Source organism: Rhamphochromis longiceps, linkage group LG19, assembly GCF_057381845.1.
Source record: "Rhamphochromis longiceps isolate RC_006_pf linkage group LG19, R_longiceps_female_GT1.1, whole genome shotgun sequence".
In the NCBI taxonomy this organism is placed as follows: domain Eukaryota; kingdom Metazoa; phylum Chordata; class Actinopteri; order Cichliformes; family Cichlidae; genus Rhamphochromis; species Rhamphochromis longiceps.
In genome coordinates this window covers 28,236,807-28,257,654 of record NC_140575.1, presented here as the reverse complement: position 1 = coordinate 28,257,654, position 20,848 = coordinate 28,236,807, and the positions used below count along the sequence as shown (strand labels likewise).

The 20,848-nt window shown below is 37.6% G+C and overlaps 1 protein-coding gene across 2 annotated transcripts in view; it reads left to right on the top strand.

The window, feature by feature from the left end:
• The first annotated feature begins 1,791 nt into the window (after positions 1-1,791).
• Positions 1,792-20,848, top strand: part of myo6b (myosin VIb) — a 51,326-nt gene continuing 32,269 nt past the window's right edge. For both annotated transcript variants that reach the window (XM_085391342.1, XM_085391341.1), the window contains exons 1-18: positions 1,792-1,963; positions 5,203-5,351; positions 7,540-7,609; positions 7,691-7,764; positions 8,181-8,310; positions 8,561-8,666; positions 9,050-9,105; positions 9,199-9,296; positions 9,401-9,565; positions 10,185-10,265; positions 12,030-12,210; positions 14,312-14,456; positions 15,692-15,849; positions 15,989-16,080; positions 16,600-16,672; positions 17,992-18,119; positions 18,802-18,897; positions 20,332-20,502. In XM_085391342.1, coding sequence (XP_085247468.1) covers positions 5,235-5,351; positions 7,540-7,609; positions 7,691-7,764; positions 8,181-8,310; positions 8,561-8,666; positions 9,050-9,105; positions 9,199-9,296; positions 9,401-9,565; positions 10,185-10,265; positions 12,030-12,210; positions 14,312-14,456; positions 15,692-15,849; positions 15,989-16,080; positions 16,600-16,672; positions 17,992-18,119; positions 18,802-18,897; positions 20,332-20,502 — 1,941 coding nt within the window. In that variant the 5' untranslated portion in view covers positions 1,792-1,963; positions 5,203-5,234. The remainder of the gene's footprint in view (positions 1,964-5,202; positions 5,352-7,539; positions 7,610-7,690; positions 7,765-8,180; positions 8,311-8,560; positions 8,667-9,049; positions 9,106-9,198; positions 9,297-9,400; positions 9,566-10,184; positions 10,266-12,029; positions 12,211-14,311; positions 14,457-15,691; positions 15,850-15,988; positions 16,081-16,599; positions 16,673-17,991; positions 18,120-18,801; positions 18,898-20,331; positions 20,503-20,848) is intronic.

Below are 20,848 nucleotides of genomic sequence, written 5' to 3'. Positions count from 1 at the left end.
TTATTTAACATTAAGGATTTAAATCAAAGGTGTAAAACATAAGGCTCGGGGGGCACATTTGGCCCAGGAAAGACTCCAATCTGGCCTGCTAGAGAGCTTTGGAAAATGTGAGAGAGGGCATCGATTTCTACGTTTTTACTGTTTTGTCATTGCTTTTACAGTTTTTCCTACTGATAAAGAGCTCTCCCATCGCTAACCATACTATACCAGAGTAATTAAATAATTGATTAAAAAAAATAACAGTTAAAACACAGAAGAGTGCCTGATTTTTCACTAGCTGCTGTAAATTTCTATGTTTTGCAGTGAGTCCACAGAGGAAAAACTATTTTGTGAATTTCTGTGAATTACTCTTCTATTATTGTAATTACTACCATAATTTTTTCTGTAACATTACACATGTCTTTATTTGTGTGGACAGCTTTCTTTCATTTACTACAGCAATATCTCTTTATCCTGTAGCAAAATTGAGACAGCCGTTAACTGTTTAATGTATGTGGCCCATGATGCAAAATGAGTTTGACCTCCCTAAATTAAATTGTTTAAATAACTTAACAAATAATTTCATAAAATAACAACGAGAAAGTATCAAAATAAAAACACTATTTTTTTAACACAGAAAACGTTGAGTCCTCACCTTCTACAAAAAACCTTCCTTTAGCTTCAGTGGAGGATTTCACTTTATGCCATGCATTCTTTCTATAAGTATACCAAGTTCCATTCACTACACATTTCCTACAAGCATGTGGGTTTGAAATTATTGTTTATTTGTGTTTTGCTTAACTCTGTGCTCCTTGGTGTCTCTATTGCTCTCATTTCCTCCAGTGTGCACTGGGATTCTCGCCATCATGAACCTTCTAGTGCATCCCTTCCATGTGAACTGTAATTACATGGGATATGGTTGCTTATATGCCATATGAGCACATGGGGGAGACATTGTCCATCAGGCAAAGCAGTAAAGCTTTGATCTTTAATATAAAAGCTAACCAGACCATTTACTTTTTTAGTCTGCTATTCATCAGTCAATATAACATTGCGTTAAATCACACAAGATCAAATTCATTAACTGTCTTAACTCCAAAGTGGTTGGATACAAAAAAAAGGTAAGAGTTTTGTAGATTGGTGTTGATCTGGGGGCTTTAAAAATAAAAGCTACATTTTAGTGCTTGCTGTCAACTACTGTCCGTAATCAGATATGATCCAGTACTGGCGTATCAGGTGTCCTAATTAGATTTACAAACCGAGTGGCAGCCTGTGTTTCAGTTGTGGATTGGATGTCTCCTTCAAAAATCCCCCCAAAAGTTTCAGATTACCTGCCACTCAAATATTCATGAAGCTCGAGGCAACATTTGCAGTCTTTTCTTCGCAGCCACGTGCTCTCTGCTAATCCTCTGTTATTTTTATAAGGATGACAGACCAAACAAATAGCCCATCAATTAGTGAAATAAAATACCTACATTCAGACACTCAAACATTGCATATTTAAAATTCTTGTGATTCTTGTGATTGTTTATACGGAACAATTTTTTAATGAGATTCACATGCATTAATACATTGATGGAAAACAATTCGAATATAAAAAGTATTAAGTGATATAACTGAAATTATTCACACTCACGATCGCCGACCTGAGCTGTTTTTGTTTAGATTTTTACAATATGAGTGGCTTTTTAATGTTTAGTTATCAGTATAAACCATAAGCCAAAAATAAAAACGTCACAGGATCTTACGAGGGACACTTTAACGCACCTTTCGCGGTGAGGGTGACGTCACCGGTGTTCACCGGAGCTCGAGCGTAGCCTGTCACCCAGACAGCCCGCTGCTACCTCATCCGTCCTGCTGCAGGAAGAAACACCGACAAAGCTGGAAAGCTGGACCAGTGCTGCACACATACAACCGAATGAGGAGCATAAAACGTCTTACTGTCACCGTGAACGTAAATTCAACTGCTTGAAGGATTTCACTTGTAAGTGTGTGGTTGTTTTTTTGTCTACCTGTTAAGCTTTTTAAAATTTTATTCCAAATAGCTAACGTTACAAGTATTTTGAAGTACTTTGTCTGATTTAAGAGCAATTTGGGAACTGAGTTTTCTGTGGGCTTCTGTTTAAACCTGTACTTTTGACTTACTTCCACTGGTGTACTGTTTGGTGTCTTGGTGCAGTAGTCGTGCTTAGTTCCATAAGTTTCTTTGAAAAAGTTATTTGGGGTTAATCGTAATTATGAAAACCTCATTTTAAGGTTGTCTCCAGTAATCACAACAGCCGACAGTTTAGCCCACATCTCGTTTCTGCTTGATTGCTATCAGGAAATTCTGTCCTAGATATTTCTCCTGTACATAATTTAGCCGTGATGCGTTTAAAGTGTCCTCACGGGATTAACAAACGTAAACCAGGATTCTTTATTCTTATGTATTTATTTATTTTATTTTACAATTTCTTTCTCTGACATGTCACTTTTCATTCAAATGTAGGCACACCACTTAAACTAAATGCTTTCTTGGCATGCACTTCTGAAAGTGTACCCTGTGTTGTGTGTGCATCTTTCATCCTGTTGCTCTGTAGCCATCGTCCAATGCTTTTTCCATGCCTCCCTTCCCTGAGAGAGAACCGGAAACAGGAGGCAGGAAACACGAGGGGTGTTTCACCGCGTACTGCTTTGACTCTCAAGCAGTGTTCATTTGTGTGGGAGTGTATATATATTTGTGTGTGTGTTTTCATATTTCCTCCTCTCCGTACTTTCTGGCTCTCTGTTTCACTGGATATGTGACACCCTTCTGATTTGCATTGTCTCAAACCTGCTCACTGACTTTTATTTGTGAGGTTTACATCTCACTTCAGGCGTCTCACCTCTCTGTCTGGATTAGGGTCAGATACTAAGAGGATTTGAGGCTGCAGAGTCAAAGTTACTCATGAGGGGCTGGTCTCAGTTTTGTTGTATGCAGCCAAGGATGCAGACAGTTTGGAGGGCTCTTCTAAAAGAGCCCAATATAACGCCCTTTATAATGAATGGAACTTGGCTTATAGAATGTTCTGGCAAAGTACGGTTCATTTTATTGTGGTTTTCCAGTATGCAAAGTCTTTCCGCTATAGCAAAATGCGTGTAGCCATTTAAGCTTTCCGTGTTCATGAACCATTCAAGTGACTGAATTTCATTTGTGAACAAACTGTGAATTTATGTGTGAACAAACTGTAAATTAACTTGAAAGGAACTGTGGGATAGTTATGTGGTTATCAGTTATCTAACAAAAACAATCTTTAGGATTCCCTCTAGCCTTGATCTCACACTTGAAGGTTAGAGATAATAGACCGGGAATGTCATTGTGCGTTTTTCTTCTGCTTATGTTAGAATGTGATTTTCTATCTATCTATCAATTTATCTATTGAGATAGATATTTAAGATACAACTAGGACACTAAGATAGATCTATCTACCCATCCTAGTACCTGACCTGCTACCTGACTTTAATGGTGCAGAGTCTTTGCTGTTATGAATTCCGATGGTTACATTTAGGAGTTTGATGGAACATTTATCCTTTGATATATGAACTCTTTCCTTTGCTGGTCTGAGCGCCTACTTTGGACAAAGACATCTACTGTTGAAAGTTTAGTATTCCTCTATAAATATAAATAGATAGGCCACATAACAATAAACTGAGATAACAGCATGTCTTTTTCTTCAATGCCTTTCATTATCTGTGGCAGCAGATTGTTTAAAAATGTAGAATATGCACTTTATTATACATAGCCAGACAGTGGATGTATGTGTATTTTAATGGCCTTAGCAGTTTAGCCATGTGTGTTTCCTCAACCAGTGTAGTTGTGTTTAGAAATCAACCTCATGCACTTCCCAGACATAAACGTACTGACCTGAAGGGAAATGCGTTTGGTAATAAAGGAGTAAAACTGTGATCTTTGGTCCTTCATTGCTATTGTCATGTAAGAAGTGGTAACTAAACCGACATAAAGAAATCACTTGTTTCAGTAGTTGTTATCTGGGACATAGAAGCAATGAAAGTGTCTGAAATGTTAACATTATCTCATGAAAAGGATTTAATAATATATGAAGTGTGCTCATTTTTCTTATTGTAAGTCTAAACAGAAAAAGAAAAAGAGATACCTAAGTTGGATCAGTCCTAATGCTGAGTGCATTCACCTGCTGAACTTTTAGTTGTCGTTGAAGCTTTATCAGCAGTTTCCGTTAGATGTCTACTTTGACATTTGACCTCAATCCCTGAAGCTTATTGGATACTCAAGCATAACATCAGCACTTTTGCTTTGAGGAGCTCTTCAGTTGTAGGATTAACTCAGGTTAGTTAATCCTACAACTAAAAAGAAACTTTACTTGACAGATTCAGACACATGTTATCCACTCAGTGATCATATGAATCTTTAAAGAATTACAAAATTACCTTACTCAGCCTCACTCATAAAGCTGTGCATTTGGTAAAACTAACAGTGTTTAAAATAACCAATAAATAGAAAAATTAAATACTGTATTTTATACCTCACAAACCATTAACCAGTGGTTGTAGCGTACCATATTTAGCTTCTTAACTTGGCGTACCACTGAACCCTAGCAGCACACTTGCAAAGTGGATTGTTTCTCTTGTCAGATTTGTGGGGTCATTCGGGGGAGTGTTGTCTTCACTAAGATTGCAGCAGACAACTCCTTAGAAATCCTCTCTCAAAGGACCAGCAAGCACCATCAAATTGTCAGATCCCAGTCATGCAATGCAAATAGGTAGAGATCAGATATAGCAGATCAGTTTGATCATGAATTCTTGTATTTATTTATTTCTATTTAGGTGAGATTTCACCATAGTTGGTAGGCCTAGTTGCTGGCTACTTTAATATTGTCTTCAAGTGTGAAGTAATAGCAAAATGTTATAGTTCCCAAGGCTTTTTACAAGCTGCAGGGTGTAATGAAGACTTTGGCAAATACCATGCAAATACAGAATAGATGGTAAACAAAAATGTGGTGGCGGTTCTGAGAAGCTGCCCTCACAGGCGATTGAAGTTCTGACGTCAAATTTACGATAGTGATATCAACTTCCGTTTTGCAGTTGTGGAGACTAGGTGTAATACATAGTAAGTGGCCATAAACCTAGAAGCAGACTCTGTTTGCTTAAAGTAAAATGCAAAACAGTGCTTTACATATTTATTTTAATTTACGTCTGTGTTCCTCTTTTTGTCTCTCCCTTTTGCAGAGTTGTGTGCCTGTGCTGACTGGAGGTAAATCATGGAGGATGGGAAGCCAGTGTGGGCGCCCCACCCCACTGACGGGTTCCAGCTGGGCACGATCACTGACATAGGAGCCGACACACTCACCATAGAACCGCTGAACCAAAAGGGCAAGGTGGGTTATCACACAAGTAAAGTAAAACACACGTGTACACACACACGCGCACACAACATTACTTTTAATATAAAAAATTATTCCAAATGACTATTTTTATTAGGAATTTGAAAGTAGTGTGTTGAATAAAACGTTCAATAATTTTATTAAGCGTGATTTCAGGTAGAAAGGCGTTAGCACAACAATGTGTACAATGTGAGAAACATGAGAGACCACATGTACAGAGACATGAATAAATAAAGGGCAGCAGCAGGTGTGCTGATAGTGTTGCCAGGAGGGAGAGCTGCTCATTAGGAGGTAAAGGCCACCTGTTACACCTGAGCCATCATGTATCCCCAGCAAGCAGGCCTCTACTGCTTACAACAGACCTGTGCAGTAGCAGCTGCTTTTGCCTTTGTTTTCAGGTACTGGATAGCGAAGTCATGCTATAAAACATAGTTTGTTGTGGCAGGCAAATGTCTGTCAAACCGCAGATATCGTGGCAAGGTAACAAGTTAGTCAACAAGCGCCCTCAAGATAATTTGCATATTTGCAAAAATAAAAGCGTTATTATGAACTATAATGTTAGCTCTGTTCTGTGTCCTATGCTCACGCCGTGACAGTCTGACTGTCATCATACATAACCCCAAGACCCAAAATTAGCTAAATTCAACCATCATTCCTTTATAACTTTACTATGAAATGTAGTGATCATCAATGTTAGAGTTCATGTAATATCAGCTATTATGCATGGTGGTTGTACAGGGAAAACATTATATGCATTGGTGTGCATCTATGGCATATAAGAATCTACATTGAGAATTTATTTGTATTTTTATTTTCTTGAGATAAAACATGTTAATTTCACATGCTAAAGATACAAAAAATGTTTAAAATGGTAAATGGCATCCACCCATTCACACACTGGTGATGGCAAGCTACATTGTAGCCACAGCCACCCTGGGGCACACTGACAGAGGCGAGGCTGCCGGACACTGGCGCCACCGGGCCCTCTGACCACCACCAGTAGGCAACGGTTGAAGTGTCTTGCCCAAGGACACAACGACCGAGACTGTCCAAGCCGGGGCTCGAACCGGCAACCTTCCGATTACAAGGCCCCGATTGCATTAGAAGTGTCCTGAGGCTCTGGATATTGCAGTTGCATCAGATTATGTCCATGTCCTGCACTGATTATATTGCCATTGGAGGCAATAACATTAGCTAAAAAATATTGTTGACTAGATGGTCAAAACTTTGTATGATAATAATCAGTTTATGCCTTCTTACAAAGCTTAAACTCCCATTCAAATGAAAGGGCAGTTGAGTGTTTTTTTCAGTGCTCTGTTGAACTCATTAGTGCCTCAGCTTTCTGCAAGACTCTCGGTCTGGCTGCCTGCTTTCCTCTGTCAGTTTACTAGTTGGACATTTCTCGCATGATTGTTATTGTGGACGACCAGTTTGTGCCAAGACCTGTTAGCGGGCACACAAAGCATATTCTCGTTACGCTTCCAGTCAGTTTTTGGCAAGAAACCATGCGTCAAAGCACAAGATGGATCAGTCTCACACAGATAAGCAGTTGTTTATAGTCAGTGTGTAGCAAACATTAAATATATATAAAAGAAACAGATACTTTTAATATATACTGTATATAGCAACTCACTGTTGATGTCAGTGTCGTTCTTGCATCACTGAATGATGGTGCCAAGTTGTCTGGTTACTGCAAGATCAGCAAATAACCTTACCACCATCCCTACCAGCTGTAACCCACCCACTTACTCAGTCAGGTGTTCAGATCCTGTTCTCTCCCACCAAATTATTCATTATCCTGCCATGTCTCTCCTTGTTTCTCTCATAGCCGACTTGTTCCATTGAGTTTATTTCCATGAACTCAGACTCATAAACAATAGAGTGAGAATATCAGTAACTAATTTAGCCTGGGAACATGTCACACTGAACATCGTTACTGTGATCTTTAAGCATGGTAAACTTTTCATGTTTATTCACTCTTGCTTAACTGTTTATGATGCTTGAGAATGCTAATAAACATTTGTTTTGTGTCATAAGCTCTGTAAACTGCAAGGAGTAAGCAACAATTAATCTAGTGTATAATGTTGGTCGGAAAAAGCAAAGACAGCGCCACATGTAGCACACCTGTCTATCCTGGAAATGATATTATGTAAATGTAAAAGTGAAACTGTTCACGTTTTAGACTTTTCTCGCTCCGATGAACCAAGTCTTCCCTGCTGAGGATGATGTCAACAAGCATGTAGATGACAACTGTGAGTCTTCACACAAACAATATTTGTTCAACATATTGTTAACGATAAAATGTTAATTATGTGTAACCCGTCTGTTTGCAGGTTCCTTAATGTACTTGAATGAAGCCACTCTCCTCAACAATGTTAGAGTGCGGTACAGTAAAGACCACATCTATGTATGTTGTTATTACCATCCACACTAAGCTGCCTTAGCACAAGTAATAATACGCCTGTCCTTTATGCGGCATATGCTTCATCATGAGGAGATAGAGTAACAGGGTTGAGTGTAAAAAAACAAAGAATCAATTTTCTTGTTTCCCAGTGGGGAAAAGTACCAGCTTGTAAAGAGTGAAGGGAAGCTAGTAGTCATGGTCAGACTGGCAATCCCAGTTCTGACTTCAGTCACTCACTTAGATAATAAGGGACAGCTGGTAGATGAGAAAATTAGAATGGATTATCTCAGCAGCCTTCAGTGGGGTGTTTTTCACTTCTTCTTCCTTTAATTGATTATTAAAACATATTTATTTGTAATATCTAGCAATTCACTCAAATGCAGAGACCCTAATCATGCTTTTATTTATTTCTTCCACAGACGTATGTGGCAAATATCTTGATAGCTGTTAATCCATACTTTGACATTCCAAAACTGTACAGCCCAGATGCCATCAAGTCATACCAAGGGAAGTCACTGGGCACCCTGCCACCTCATGTCTATGCTATAGGTGAGAGCTCACACATGCTCAGTGTTAAAAAGGGGGGTTCAATATATAAGTAACTGAAATGCACATGTATAATGTATTATAATCATGAAGTGTATTCAAACTTGCCGTCTTTTGGAAGTAACTTTTGTTACATGATTCTTTTAAGCTTAAAAGCTGCACTTTAAAAGATTGTCCGTCATCATGCCCTGATTTTGCCATTACATTACTACTTATTTTATTTTTGTGTGTTTGGTGTTATGTTTTATTTTAGCGGACAAAGCCTACAGGGACATGAAGGTTTTGAAGATGAGCCAGTCCATCATAGTTTCAGGTGAATCTGGTGCAGGAAAGACTGAAAACACCAAATTTGTTCTCAGGTAAGAGTCCGTATGAATTATTTTACATTCTAGCCCCTGTTTTTCCTTCACATTTGATCTTTTCCTTTCTAATTCATGCGAATATGAAGAATGACTTTAGTTCAAACCTGTTCACACTCCCAATTGCTCCTGTATTGAATTCAAAGAGAGCCATTGGTAATATCTTCGAAATCAAAAACCATGCAGATAATGTTAAAAAGCCTATTGTATTAATAAATTATAATTTCACTATTTAACATAGAACTATCTAAAGTTTAATTAACTATCAAGTTCCCATTTAATGTTGATGGATTCTAGAACGTTTTACCAGCAGTTTTAAAGGGAGAGCTGCTGCTTTAAATCTTAATCTGACTTTTATTTTTAATGGATTTTAAACTTTTCAGATATCTGACCACATCATATGGAAGCGGTCAAGACATTGATGAGAGAATTGTTGAAGGTACTATATTAAAAGAATTCAACACTTATTCGTAATGTATTAAAGTTTTAATAGAGAAGGTGATCTTGAGTGTATTTTTTTTGCAAATGTCAGCAAATCCCCTTCTTGAGGCCTTTGGAAATGCAAAAACAGTCCGAAACAATAACAGCAGTCGCTTTGGGAAGTTTGTAGAAATCCACTTCAACAGCAAGGTAAGCAATGTAAACAGATTAAGCTCTAGTTTGTTCTGTTTGTTTGTGTTTCATCAGTTTTAAAATTTGCACTGAAGACTTGATTTTTTCCCTTGTGCTACCAGAATGCAGTTGTGGGTGGATTCGTCTCACATTACTTGTTGGAGAAGTCAAGGATTTGCATGCAAAGTAATGAAGAGAGGAACTACCACATCTTCTACAGACTTTGTGCGGGAGCATCTGAAGACCTAAAGAAGAAATTACACCTTGACTCTCCAGATAGTTTCAGGGTCAGTGGGTGCAGAGGTTTTTATTAATTTGCCAACTGCCAACTGAAAGAAGTTTTTTTATTATTATTAATTAGCTATATTGACACTACAAACATCTTTTTGGTATTTTTCTATTGGTTAGCATTTCTGTGGAGGCCCACTAGATGTCACATGAGTTTTTTTTAGCAATGTCTTAAATCCAAGACATCCTCCCAAGTGTGATCAAAAGCCCTTCAGTAACATAATAGTTCACAATTGAATTTTGGCTCTTTAGGATGCAATTATCAGCTCAGTAGGGGAGAGAGAGAGTATTAAAGTGTTTACCATGGCTTTTACTTTCCTCTAAATACTCTACAAAACAATGGTTAACAGAACAACAAGCATTTCAAGCTGTTCCCTCAGATGTTTATCATCGTATCAAGTCCCTGAGGCGACACCCACATCAACAGAGGCAATTACTTCATGCAATCCACTACTAGTCAGCTGTGGAGCAATATTTGGAGACAGCAGAGTAGATTTTTTCAGTGATGAAAATCAATATAAACATCCTCAGTAGATTTGCCACCATGAATAAATTGAATTTATTAAAATACTAAACATATTAAAATGTTTCTAAGTGTTTTTTTTTTCTCTGTTGCAGTACCTGAACCGAGGATGCACCAGATATTTTGCCAGTAAGGACTCCGACAAACAAATCATGCAGAATCGTAAGAGTCCTGAGGTAATGTCGTGTCCTGACTTAATCCTTCTGGCCCAAATTATGAAATAATAATTAAACGTTGGGTATTAATCTGAATTCTGTTTTAACACTTAAATTACCTTTGTAAGAAGAAACAAAGAACACTTTAGAGTTCTTTCTTATGCAGAATGAAAAATAGATATTTTTACGTTCCCAACAGTGAGGAAAGTTCAAAACAAATCCCAGATTGTAGCTAAGAAAGTATATTGCCAAACTGAGTTGATATGCAGGAACTGGTTGATACCAATATTTTATGCCAAGATATGTGAATTTAGCAAATTATAAATAACACAAAAAAATAATGCATTGTTCAGAAGACGTCTAATTAATATGGAACGATTAGAAGTTGGTCCCTTAGGGACTAATTATTATGTTCATTTTACTTCTTGTTTTTTTTATAAATATCTTCTACGAAAATTTCATTCAAAATGAAAGAGTCATGAAGAAAAGCTTAATGAGAACATGTATGCTTTGGTTTTAAATGATAGTTACTTGATGTTAGCAAACTATGTTCTTGCAACAGCCTACTAGTAACAAATTATTTAAATTTATGATTTAAAATAGGTTCTTTGCACCTTATATGTAGTCGCAACATTAGTTCATCCCTTGGGTTTGAACTAATGTTGAATGATTTTAATGCTTGAATGATTCATAAGTCAAACTAGCACTAAATGTCATAGGTGTGTTTGTTTATATGCTTGCAGATGTTTTTTTCTCACTAAATTTTTACTTATTTAATGATGAAAGGCAAGTGAGCTCTGTGGATGTAAGGAAAAGTGTGCATCACTAGTAAATGTGTGCTGCTAATTAAATAATTGTGTATTTGTTTGTTCCCACCACATTTTTGTTATATATAGGACAATAAGGTGATGTTTCTTTCTGTGTGTTACTTTCTGTGCTTCCTGCTCTTTTCCTATGAGTTTCCTAAACTGAAGACTGACACTCTCTGGTTTTACATGCTGCTGTTTGTAGTTCAAACAGGAAACATGAGCGCTTGCTTCCTCTTCTTTGCGTGTGCATGCCTGGTTTGGATTTGCTTTGGTGCAGATGGTGTTTAAATAGAAATATAAAAAGAATCAACTTCTGCCAGTTATACAGTGCAGTGGAGCATAATTAGAGTATTTGTTTTACCCAAAGAAGTACAATTAAGATTTAATTTTGAATGTTCTCATTTTTTGAAAATTAACCTTAATAAAACATGAAAAATTAAAGGATTCAGTTCCCATCACTCAACCTGTGCTTCTTATATTAAAGTATAATCAGGACTCAATATTTAGGCATAACTCTACACGCCTTGTTATAGTAACTATTACTATATAATTAATCTCCAATTTAGTTTCCTGATGATTTCTAATAGGTTCTATTTCACTGATTAGATTATTTCACTGTATTCCTGGCCTTTCTGCTTTATTCAGCTGTTACGACAGCTGAGCAGCCCTAGTTTTAAGGATTTCCTGCTTGCTGTGTGCTGCTGGTGAAGGTTCTTTTAACCTGCTGTTGTAAAATGTTTTCGTTTGTTCAGTTTTACCTCATACGTGTGGCTTTTCTATTTAGTGGGAGCTGTTGGGTCCAGTTCAGTTCTAAATCAGATTTACTCATTATACAACATCAAGTTAATGAATTTTCTAGAACATAGATACCATTTACAAATGATTATATCATGATGCTTGAGTAAATCTTGATTTGAGCTGACTTTTTAAACACTTCCTGTCACTTTGTGGTTTCTAACTTTCTTGTCTTTTGCAGCACGTAAAGACGGGCGCACTAAAGGACCCTCTTCTGGATGACCACGGTGACTTTAACAGGATGTGTGAGGCCATGAAAAAGATTGGTCTGAACGACACAGAGAAGCTGGACCTGTTCAGGGTTGTCGCCGGTGTCCTGCATCTGGGCAACATTGATTTTGAGGAAACAGGCAGCTCTTCGGGTTAGATAAACATTATCTGTGCAATACCTTGCAAAACATTTAGAATAATATGAAGTCATTTTCAAGAACTTTGACTTTCTGTGTGGGGTAGGGATTTTCTTTTGCTGTAGCTTTTTTTTTTTTTTTAATGCTTATCTTCTCAGAAGCAGTTAGTCATTTCTGAGACCAGCATCGTCCATTTTTACCTTGCTTTTCTGTTTTCTCTACTTCACAGGATTTTTTTACATTTCAAAATATGCCATTAAACTCAATAAGCTGCCCATAGTAATGAGTAAAACAAATCAATATCTATTTACTTTTTTATTGAATCTTAGCACATGGAATCCAATATGGAGTTTTAAGAAAAGTGTCACCACAGATAAATCTGGAGTTGTGATGAAAAAGAGCATCTGTTACCCGAGTAAACATGAGCTCTTGTTCCATTTATTTTTCTTCCTCGTTCTTTCTCATTCTGTGTCTATAATCAAAATCTCTGTGAGTGTACTTTCAAACTCCTCTGGGTGCCCAGTTTCTCTCTCACTTCAGTACAGTTCTTGCTCACACAAACACCTTGTTAGAACACTTATTCATGCTTGGTGCTGCTATAAATCAAATTCCCCAAAAAGTTAGGACACTGTAAAATATAAATGAGAACAGAATGATTTGCTAATTTATTGCTATTTACTGTATCATTAAAACATGAATTTGATAGAAGCAACAAATATCAGAAAAGTTGGTATAGCTCCATGTTTACCACTGTGTAGCATCCCCTCTTCTTTTAGCAACAGTCTGTAAATGTCTGAAAACAGAGGAGCAATATTGCTGAGATAGGAATGATGTTGGTTGTCTGATATTGGGTACTAGCTGTTTAACAGAGTTTTCACTGTTATTTCTTCCATTTAATGATGCATCAAATGTTTTTAGTTGGTGAAAGGTCTAGACTACAGGTGGGTCAGTTCAGCATCCAGACTCTTCTACTATGAAGCCTTGCTGATGTAATAGAATTGCTATGTGGTTTCGCATTGTCTTGCTGAAATATGCAAGGCCTCTGAAAAACATGTCTTGATGGGAGCATATGTTGCTCTAAAACTTTATATACCTTTCAGCATTGATGGTATCTTGCCAGGTTTGCAGACTGCTAATTCCATCAAAGATGCAGGCTTTAAAACTTGATAACAAGCTGGATAATCCTCGTCCACTTGAAGATGCGGAGTCTGTATTTTCCAAAAAGAATTTCACATTTCAATTCGTCTGAGCACAGAACAGTTTTCCACTTTGCCTCAGTTCATTGTACATGAGTTTTGACGCAGAGAAAATGGCAGCGTCTCTGGATCGTGTTCAAATATGCCTTCTTCTTTGCATGATAGAGCTTTAACCTGCACTTTCAGTGAACTGTATTTACAGACAGTTAATTATGGTGTTCCTGAGCCTGTGATTTCCACAACAGAATCCTGTTTTGTTTTTTTTTTAATACAGTGCTGCAAGAAGGCTCAAAGATCATAGGCATCCAATGTTGACCTTCAGCCGTGTCTCTTACACACAGAGCTTTCTCCAGATTCTCGGAATCTTTTCATGATACAGATAATGAGATATTTAAAGTCTTTGAAATTTTATGTGTGGGAAAAGTATTCCAAAAATGTGCCATAATTTGTAGGCAGTTTTTTCATGTATTGATGAACCTCTAACTTTTTTTCCCTTTTAGAAAGCTGTCTTTTTAAACCCTTTTGTTATCTTGTCCCAACTTTTTTGAGATGTTTTGCTGGCATCGATATCAAAATGAGCAAATATTTTTCTTAAAATGCTAGATTTTCTCAATTCAAACATTTGTTATGTTCCGTTGTCAGTAAAATAAGGTCTTATGAGATTTGCTTGTAAGATGCATTTTGTTTTTACTTACACTTTGAACAGCATCACAATTTTGTAAAATTAGATTTTACTTACACCTTTCTTATAGTATGATTTGGTTGAGTTTGGTTGCCAAAAGAAAACTCAGAAAAATGAGTCTTACTATTCCAGTTAGCAGATTATAACGACGTAGAGAAAAGGAGTCTTGCACATACAGAACGACAATTTGCTATAAAAAGTCCTTTTTAATGCTTATGTGTGTTGCTATTTGTCTTAGGTGGCTGTGTCCTGAAGAATCAGTCCAACGACTCTCTTCAGTACTGTGCTGATTTGTTGGGCCTGGATCAGGATGACCTACGCGTCAGCCTCACAACAAGGGTGATGCTCACTACAGCAGGGGGCGCCAAAGGAACAGTTATCAAGTAAGAGGAACGGCACAGTTTTGATCGTCTTTTTTTGAGTGGTTTTGTTTAGAGACAAAGTTCATTTTATTAGGAAGCCACAGTCGTTTCAAACAGTCTGAAGTCACTGAACTGACTGAAGAAATATACTACAGATAAAATATCTGTAGTCAGGGAAAAATTCAAATAAGACCCGGGCAGTGGTAAGATGGGCTTTGCTCTACTTATCCTGACAGTGAACAAAATCGAATTAATATAACTAAGTCAGTTGCAGCCTTGTCTATTTGAGTACACCAGTCGCACAAATATATATTAATACTTTTTGTATAGTAGTATTTTAACTAGTCAAGCTTTGTTATTGTGATTTTTTTTTTTTTTTTGTTGGGTTAAATAGAGCATGTTCAGACTAGAATATGGCATTGGCAGTGCTCTTGTGTCATTTTTGTGATGATGTGGTGTTGGAGTGATGGGGCCAGGTTTGCTAAATTAATATTTCAGGAGGGCCAGATGCTGGCCTGGCCTGGAAGTATTTTCTCCACATAAATAATGCAGCCTGTATCTGAGGAGGCAGGGAGGGGAGCATGGCTGCAGTACAGTACAAGCCCGGGTGTCAAGGGAGCAGGTGGAGATAAGAGGGGGGGTTTGGTTTTGTCATTAAGCCTCAGACAAATCCACCCTGGCCCTGTAAGGCTGAGGATAACAGAGGGGGCGTTGAATGCATTGGGGTGTGCATGAAACACTGCAACAGATAAAAACACCTGTCACTGAGATAAACTGTAAAGATCTCATGTGTTTTCCCTGCAGTCTATTACTGCTGTTACTGTTTGTAATGGATAAGGGCTTTTTGGATTGGGTTGGGTGTGTTGAATATCAAAAGAAAATAGAGGTAAAGATATGGCAAGAGCGAAACCTTTTTATTTGAAATTCATCTGCTTTCCAGCTGGGACTGCCGAGTTGAACTCTTAGCCACTGTGGAGCTGCACTTTGTCATCAGTCCCCTCTTTAAATATTTAAAAATAAAGTTTAAGTTCAAGGTTCAGATTTTAATTTGAATATCTTGTCTTTGGCACAGAATTCCACATTTTTAAGAATAACCTGGAACAAAAGGTGGAAAGATACTGGGTAGCAAAAAGTGTCACATCGACGCAACAAAACTTTTGGTTTAATTATAAAAAGTAAAAGAGGGAGGTTTAATAAGACACAGGCATGTCCCAGTTTTGGACTGTGTCAATGCCCCACTTTGTGTCTCTCTCCAGGGTGCCTCTAAAGGTGGAGCAAGCAAACAATGCCCGCGATGCCCTGGCCAAGGCTGTGTACAGCCGCCTCTTCGATCACGTGGTCAAGCGAGTGAACCAGTGCTTCCCCTTCGAGACCTCCTCCAACTTTATTGGAGTGTTGGACATTGCTGGGTTTGGTAATAATATACAGAAAAAGATCTAAATTTACTGTATGATTTCTTTTTTCTACTGGCTTTAACATTTCATCCACTAACATAAAAACATTTCATTTTCTTAAATAATTGAAATGTGTGTTTTCTGTTTATTTCTTCTTAGAGTATTTTGAGCATAACAGCTTTGAGCAGTTCTGTATCAATTACTGCAATGAGAAACTGCAACAGTTCTTCAACGAACGTATTCTCAAGGAGGTGGGTGAGCCCTGGGTGAATTGAGTTGATTTTGGGGCAGTTTACTTCTTTATCCTGGGAAACCTGCCACATCATGTCACTGAAAAGCCAAACTTACTGACTCTTTCATGAGGCAGGTGGAAGTTGTTGGCATGCTAAGCTTTTCTTTTGTTTCTTTCTCTGTTTTCTCACTTTTATCTTCACCCCCATCTCTCTCATATTCATTAGAATACTAATTTCTCAAGGGACACGATAACGCATGTTTCTCTCCTGTGATCTCTTAACGTTATTCTCTTCCAAGGTCTCCAATTAGTGTGCCACAATTCTGGCTTTAGCCTCTTTCTCGTTATCTGAATCACATATTGTTGGTTTGATGTTTCTATTTGGTTTTTGGTTTTTGTTTCTTTTTTGGAGATGGATATTGTTATGGATATTGGATATTGTAAGGCCACTCAGAATAATCTGAATTAACTTTTACAAACTTTTAGAGTAAGTCTTGTTTTCAGTGTTGATTTTTGATATTTGATCATGTTTTTACAGGAGCAAGAGCTCTATCAAAAGGAAGGGCTGGGTGTGAATGAGGTGCATTATGTTGACAACCAGGACTGCATAGGTGAGTCTGTGCCAGCTTCTTTGCTTTGACCACATCTCCTCCTGAAGCTGATAAAATGGCTGATTTCAGCTTTTTCCAAATGACCAAACGGGAACTTTGTCCTGTGATGAAGCATTTGTAAAAGCACCACCCAAAATGTGCTAATATCTTTTGGAAGAATGGTGTTTAATCCCTCCAGAGACTTTATGTTGCTTTGCTTTTTTTCTTTAATTTGTTACCTGGTATCTGTCCATACCTTGGATGGTTCTTGTAAGTGAAAACAGGTCGATAGACTGACACTCTGGGGCATCATAACCATGAAGTGTCGCCTTTGAGAGCTTGCACTGCAAAATAGCAAATGTACAGAGATTGTTGTGACTCTCTGTAGAGCTCACACACCACAAATGTACCGAGGTTAGTTCAAGTGTAACATCAGCTCACCCACATGACATTAATTTGGGCCATTCCTCTAGGCTTCGCGTCACAGCAGTGAAAATACACCTGTCAGGGGGACAAAAATACCGACTTCTCATTATCCTCGGAGCTGGCACATCCCTGTGTCTGAAGGGAGCAAGCGCGATGAGTATTTGTGGGTTTCACGGCCCTATTGTGCTATGAGAATACAGCGAAATGATACCCCCCCACCACCACCTTGTTGTCGTTGCCTATGTCCTCGAATGAATCCTCGAATTAATGGGATGAAGTAGTCAGTGTATCAAGGTGAAGCAGTTTGATTTGTATTTCAAAGGCTGTGATTATTCAGGTGTGAGGTTAACTGACAGCCATGAATAACATTTATGACTTGCAAATGACCGTTTGGGTTGGCCATTAATTCACTCATCAATCTTCAGGATTTATGCACAGGTGCTTGTTCATGCAAATTTTTTTTTTTCGGAGGTCCTTGGCCATTAGATTATTTTCCAAGCGCAGGATGTCAGATGAATAATTCAGTTATTTGGCTAAATGAGCATCCTGACGAACAGTTTGTGCTCTGAATATTCATATTCCAGATATGATAAGCAGTGGAAATTTCCAATAAATCTATATCGAGGAACAGAATGTTTTGTGATTTCTTTCCAACTTGTTTCATTATTGCTTTTGTGATTTCCACATTATTCTACGTGAATGCTCTTTGTTGTTTCTAAAAATGTTTTTAAATATTTCAAATTTTAAGGATGAATGGATATCACTTGCTTTGAGATGTTAACATAAATTATTTTTCAGATTTAGTCAGCTAATATTTAGAACAATAGGAATGAAAGGATTGTTATTCACAAAAATTCTGTCTGGACTTAATGTCACAATGCTGTGGCTGATGGACAAATATTTGACGTTTCCAGATCTAGTGGAAGCAAAGCTGACGGGAATCCTGGACATTTTGGATGAAGAGAACCGTCTCCCACAAGCCAGTGACCAACACTTTGCACAGGCTGTTCACAGCAAGCATAAAGACCACTTCAGACTCACGGTCAGACTTCATCCTTATCCTTTCTCTCTTTGTTATTCACTTTTCCCTTCTTTTTTTGCTTTTTCTCCTTTGTTCTACTATTATTCATTCTTTGTTAGACTAAAGACAGGACTGTCATTGTAATCATTTTTACTCTTCCTGTTTGTGCGTCATTCACATAAGTGTTGTAACAATCTTACTCCCTCCATCTGTCGCTGCCTTTGCTGCTATTGTTTGTCACTTCGCCTGTATTTCTGCATGCATGAAATCTTTTTAAATATGTTGCCTTGACACTAGTTCAGGCTTAAGATAAGAGGAGGCTGCTTGCAGCCACACTACATTAGGGAGAGTTGCTACTCAGACATATAGATATAGATATTAATAGAGAGAAGAATTTAATCCAAGAGCTAAACTCTGCTATGCAGTGTACATAGGCTCTTAATGATGTTCATTTACTAAGCTAATGCCCTGTAAACTCTGTAAAAAACTTGACTTGCAAAGACATTTCACATTTAAAGTGAAATCATCTGATCCAGGTTACACCTGTTAAATAGCTAATGATGAAGATAAAGAAGCCCTGAGCACTCAGTCGTCATGTGGACAAACAAAAGTCTGCTGTAGACACGATGATGGATGGGTTTAATATGAAATCAATATATGTGTTTTAGCATGATATGATTTACTTTGATCGTCTCTGTCTTAGGTTCCCAGAAAGTCAAAGCTGACCATTCACAGGACTCTCCGGGATGATGAAGGCTTCATCATCAGACACTTTGCTGGAGCAGTCTGCTATGAAACAGTAATCCTTAACACTCATTATCACGTATGGCTATTGGGACTGAGTTGTACTGACAAGATCCAATATGAAAATATGTTTCACCTCTATTTTTACACAAAGTTCATAAGTATTTTTTTGGTATTTTGCCCCCAGTACACCACCACAGTGGAAAGCACTTCTATGGCCAGAGGTGCCCTGTTCCCACGGCAAAATGTGAAGATAAAAGTTCTGGAGACAATTCCAAGTATTGAACTTTTGTTCCGTTAGCTGCTCGGTGGAACTAAGGTCTAGAATCAAGACACATCTATTCATGAATGTCATGAATGGAAAGACAGGGGCTTAGAACAAGGAGCAAACCACTAGTTACAACCAGGAACAGGAAAGCTAGATTAGACTTTCCCAGAAAACACCTAAAAAGCCTGCACAGTTTTGTAAAAACTCTCTGGACAGATGAGACCAAGATGAACTTGTAATAATGGTAAAAGAAACATATGGATAAGCAATGAAGGGGTTAATGATATGAAGCATAGCACATTATTTTTCATACTTGTTGGAGCCAATGTTATGGCATGGGCATTAAACCCTGTCAGTGGAACCAGGTTACTACTGTTTATCAATGATGTGACTGTTGATAGAAGAATCTCTCTGCTCAGATTCAGCCAAATGCTATAAAACAGATCAGCCAGAGCTTCACAATCCAAATGGATAATGATCCAAATCATTGCAAAAGCAACCTGATAGTTTCTCAAGGTAAAGAAATTGGATATTCTTCAGTAACCAAGTTAGTCGCTTGACCCCAAACCAACATGCACAAACAAGAAGCAGCTGAAGGAGGCTGCAGTAAAGAGCAACGTCCTGTCTGAACAACTGAAGGGAGGAAACACAGTATTTGGTGATGTTCATGGGTTCTATACCTAAAGGATTTAAAACATTCATTATATTAATATACTATTTGGGCCTTTGAATAAAAATGACCTCAACAGTTTATTCAATGCTTTTGTTACACCCCTTAAATAAAGCTGAACGTCTGCTCTTTCATCACACCCTTACTGTTTGATTTAAAGCCCACTGTGGTGGTGTAGAGAGGCAAAACTACAAATACTGTGTCATTGTCCATAATTGTTAGAAACCTGACTATAATGTCTCTTAGAAAGTTGCCAATCAACAGGCATTGAAGCAAAATAGATGACATATTAAGCACGCGGCTTGTTATTTTTTATTTATTTTTGTTATTGAGTTATTGGTTTTTTCACAATTATAAATTTTTTAATGCATATGATAGATAGTTAAAAACATTATTATCACAGTGAATTAAAAACACACGTGTTGTCCTGGTACAACATGTTCCATACGTTTTACTGACTGACACATCCTGCATTGGGTTTGACCTCTATTAATATGTATAAAGGTCTTTCGTGATTGTACATGTATGGATTTGTCTGTGTGCACTCTCAGATTCGGTTTGTGGAGAAGAATAATGATGCCCTCCACATGTCCTTGGAAAGCTTAGTTTGTGAATCAAAAGACAAATTTGTTCGAGAGCTGTTTGAGAACTCCAACACCTCCAAGGACTCCAAACAGAAGGCGGGGAAGCTCAGCTTCATCAGCGTTGGGAATAAGTTCAAGGTCAGAGTGACGGTTAAAGGTAGTTTCTTGACTGTTAGAAAAAGTCCTTGAACATAAACATATCATAACTACACGTGAACAAAACCCCTTAACTTTACCAAAAAATTTAAATATTGCACTTTTTCATACCAAACACTAAGACGCTATAATATTTCATATTATTGTATCACATGTCGTCCAAATTAAAGATGAAATGCTTTAATTTTGACTTTTGTGCATCCTGGAATTTTTCCACTGTTTCATTATGTAGGTTTACATTTTGAATTTTATTTTCTTGATTTAAGAAATTTGTTGTTTTAGACTTTAAAAGTAAAAACACAATTATCACTATCCTTATTAGGTTTCA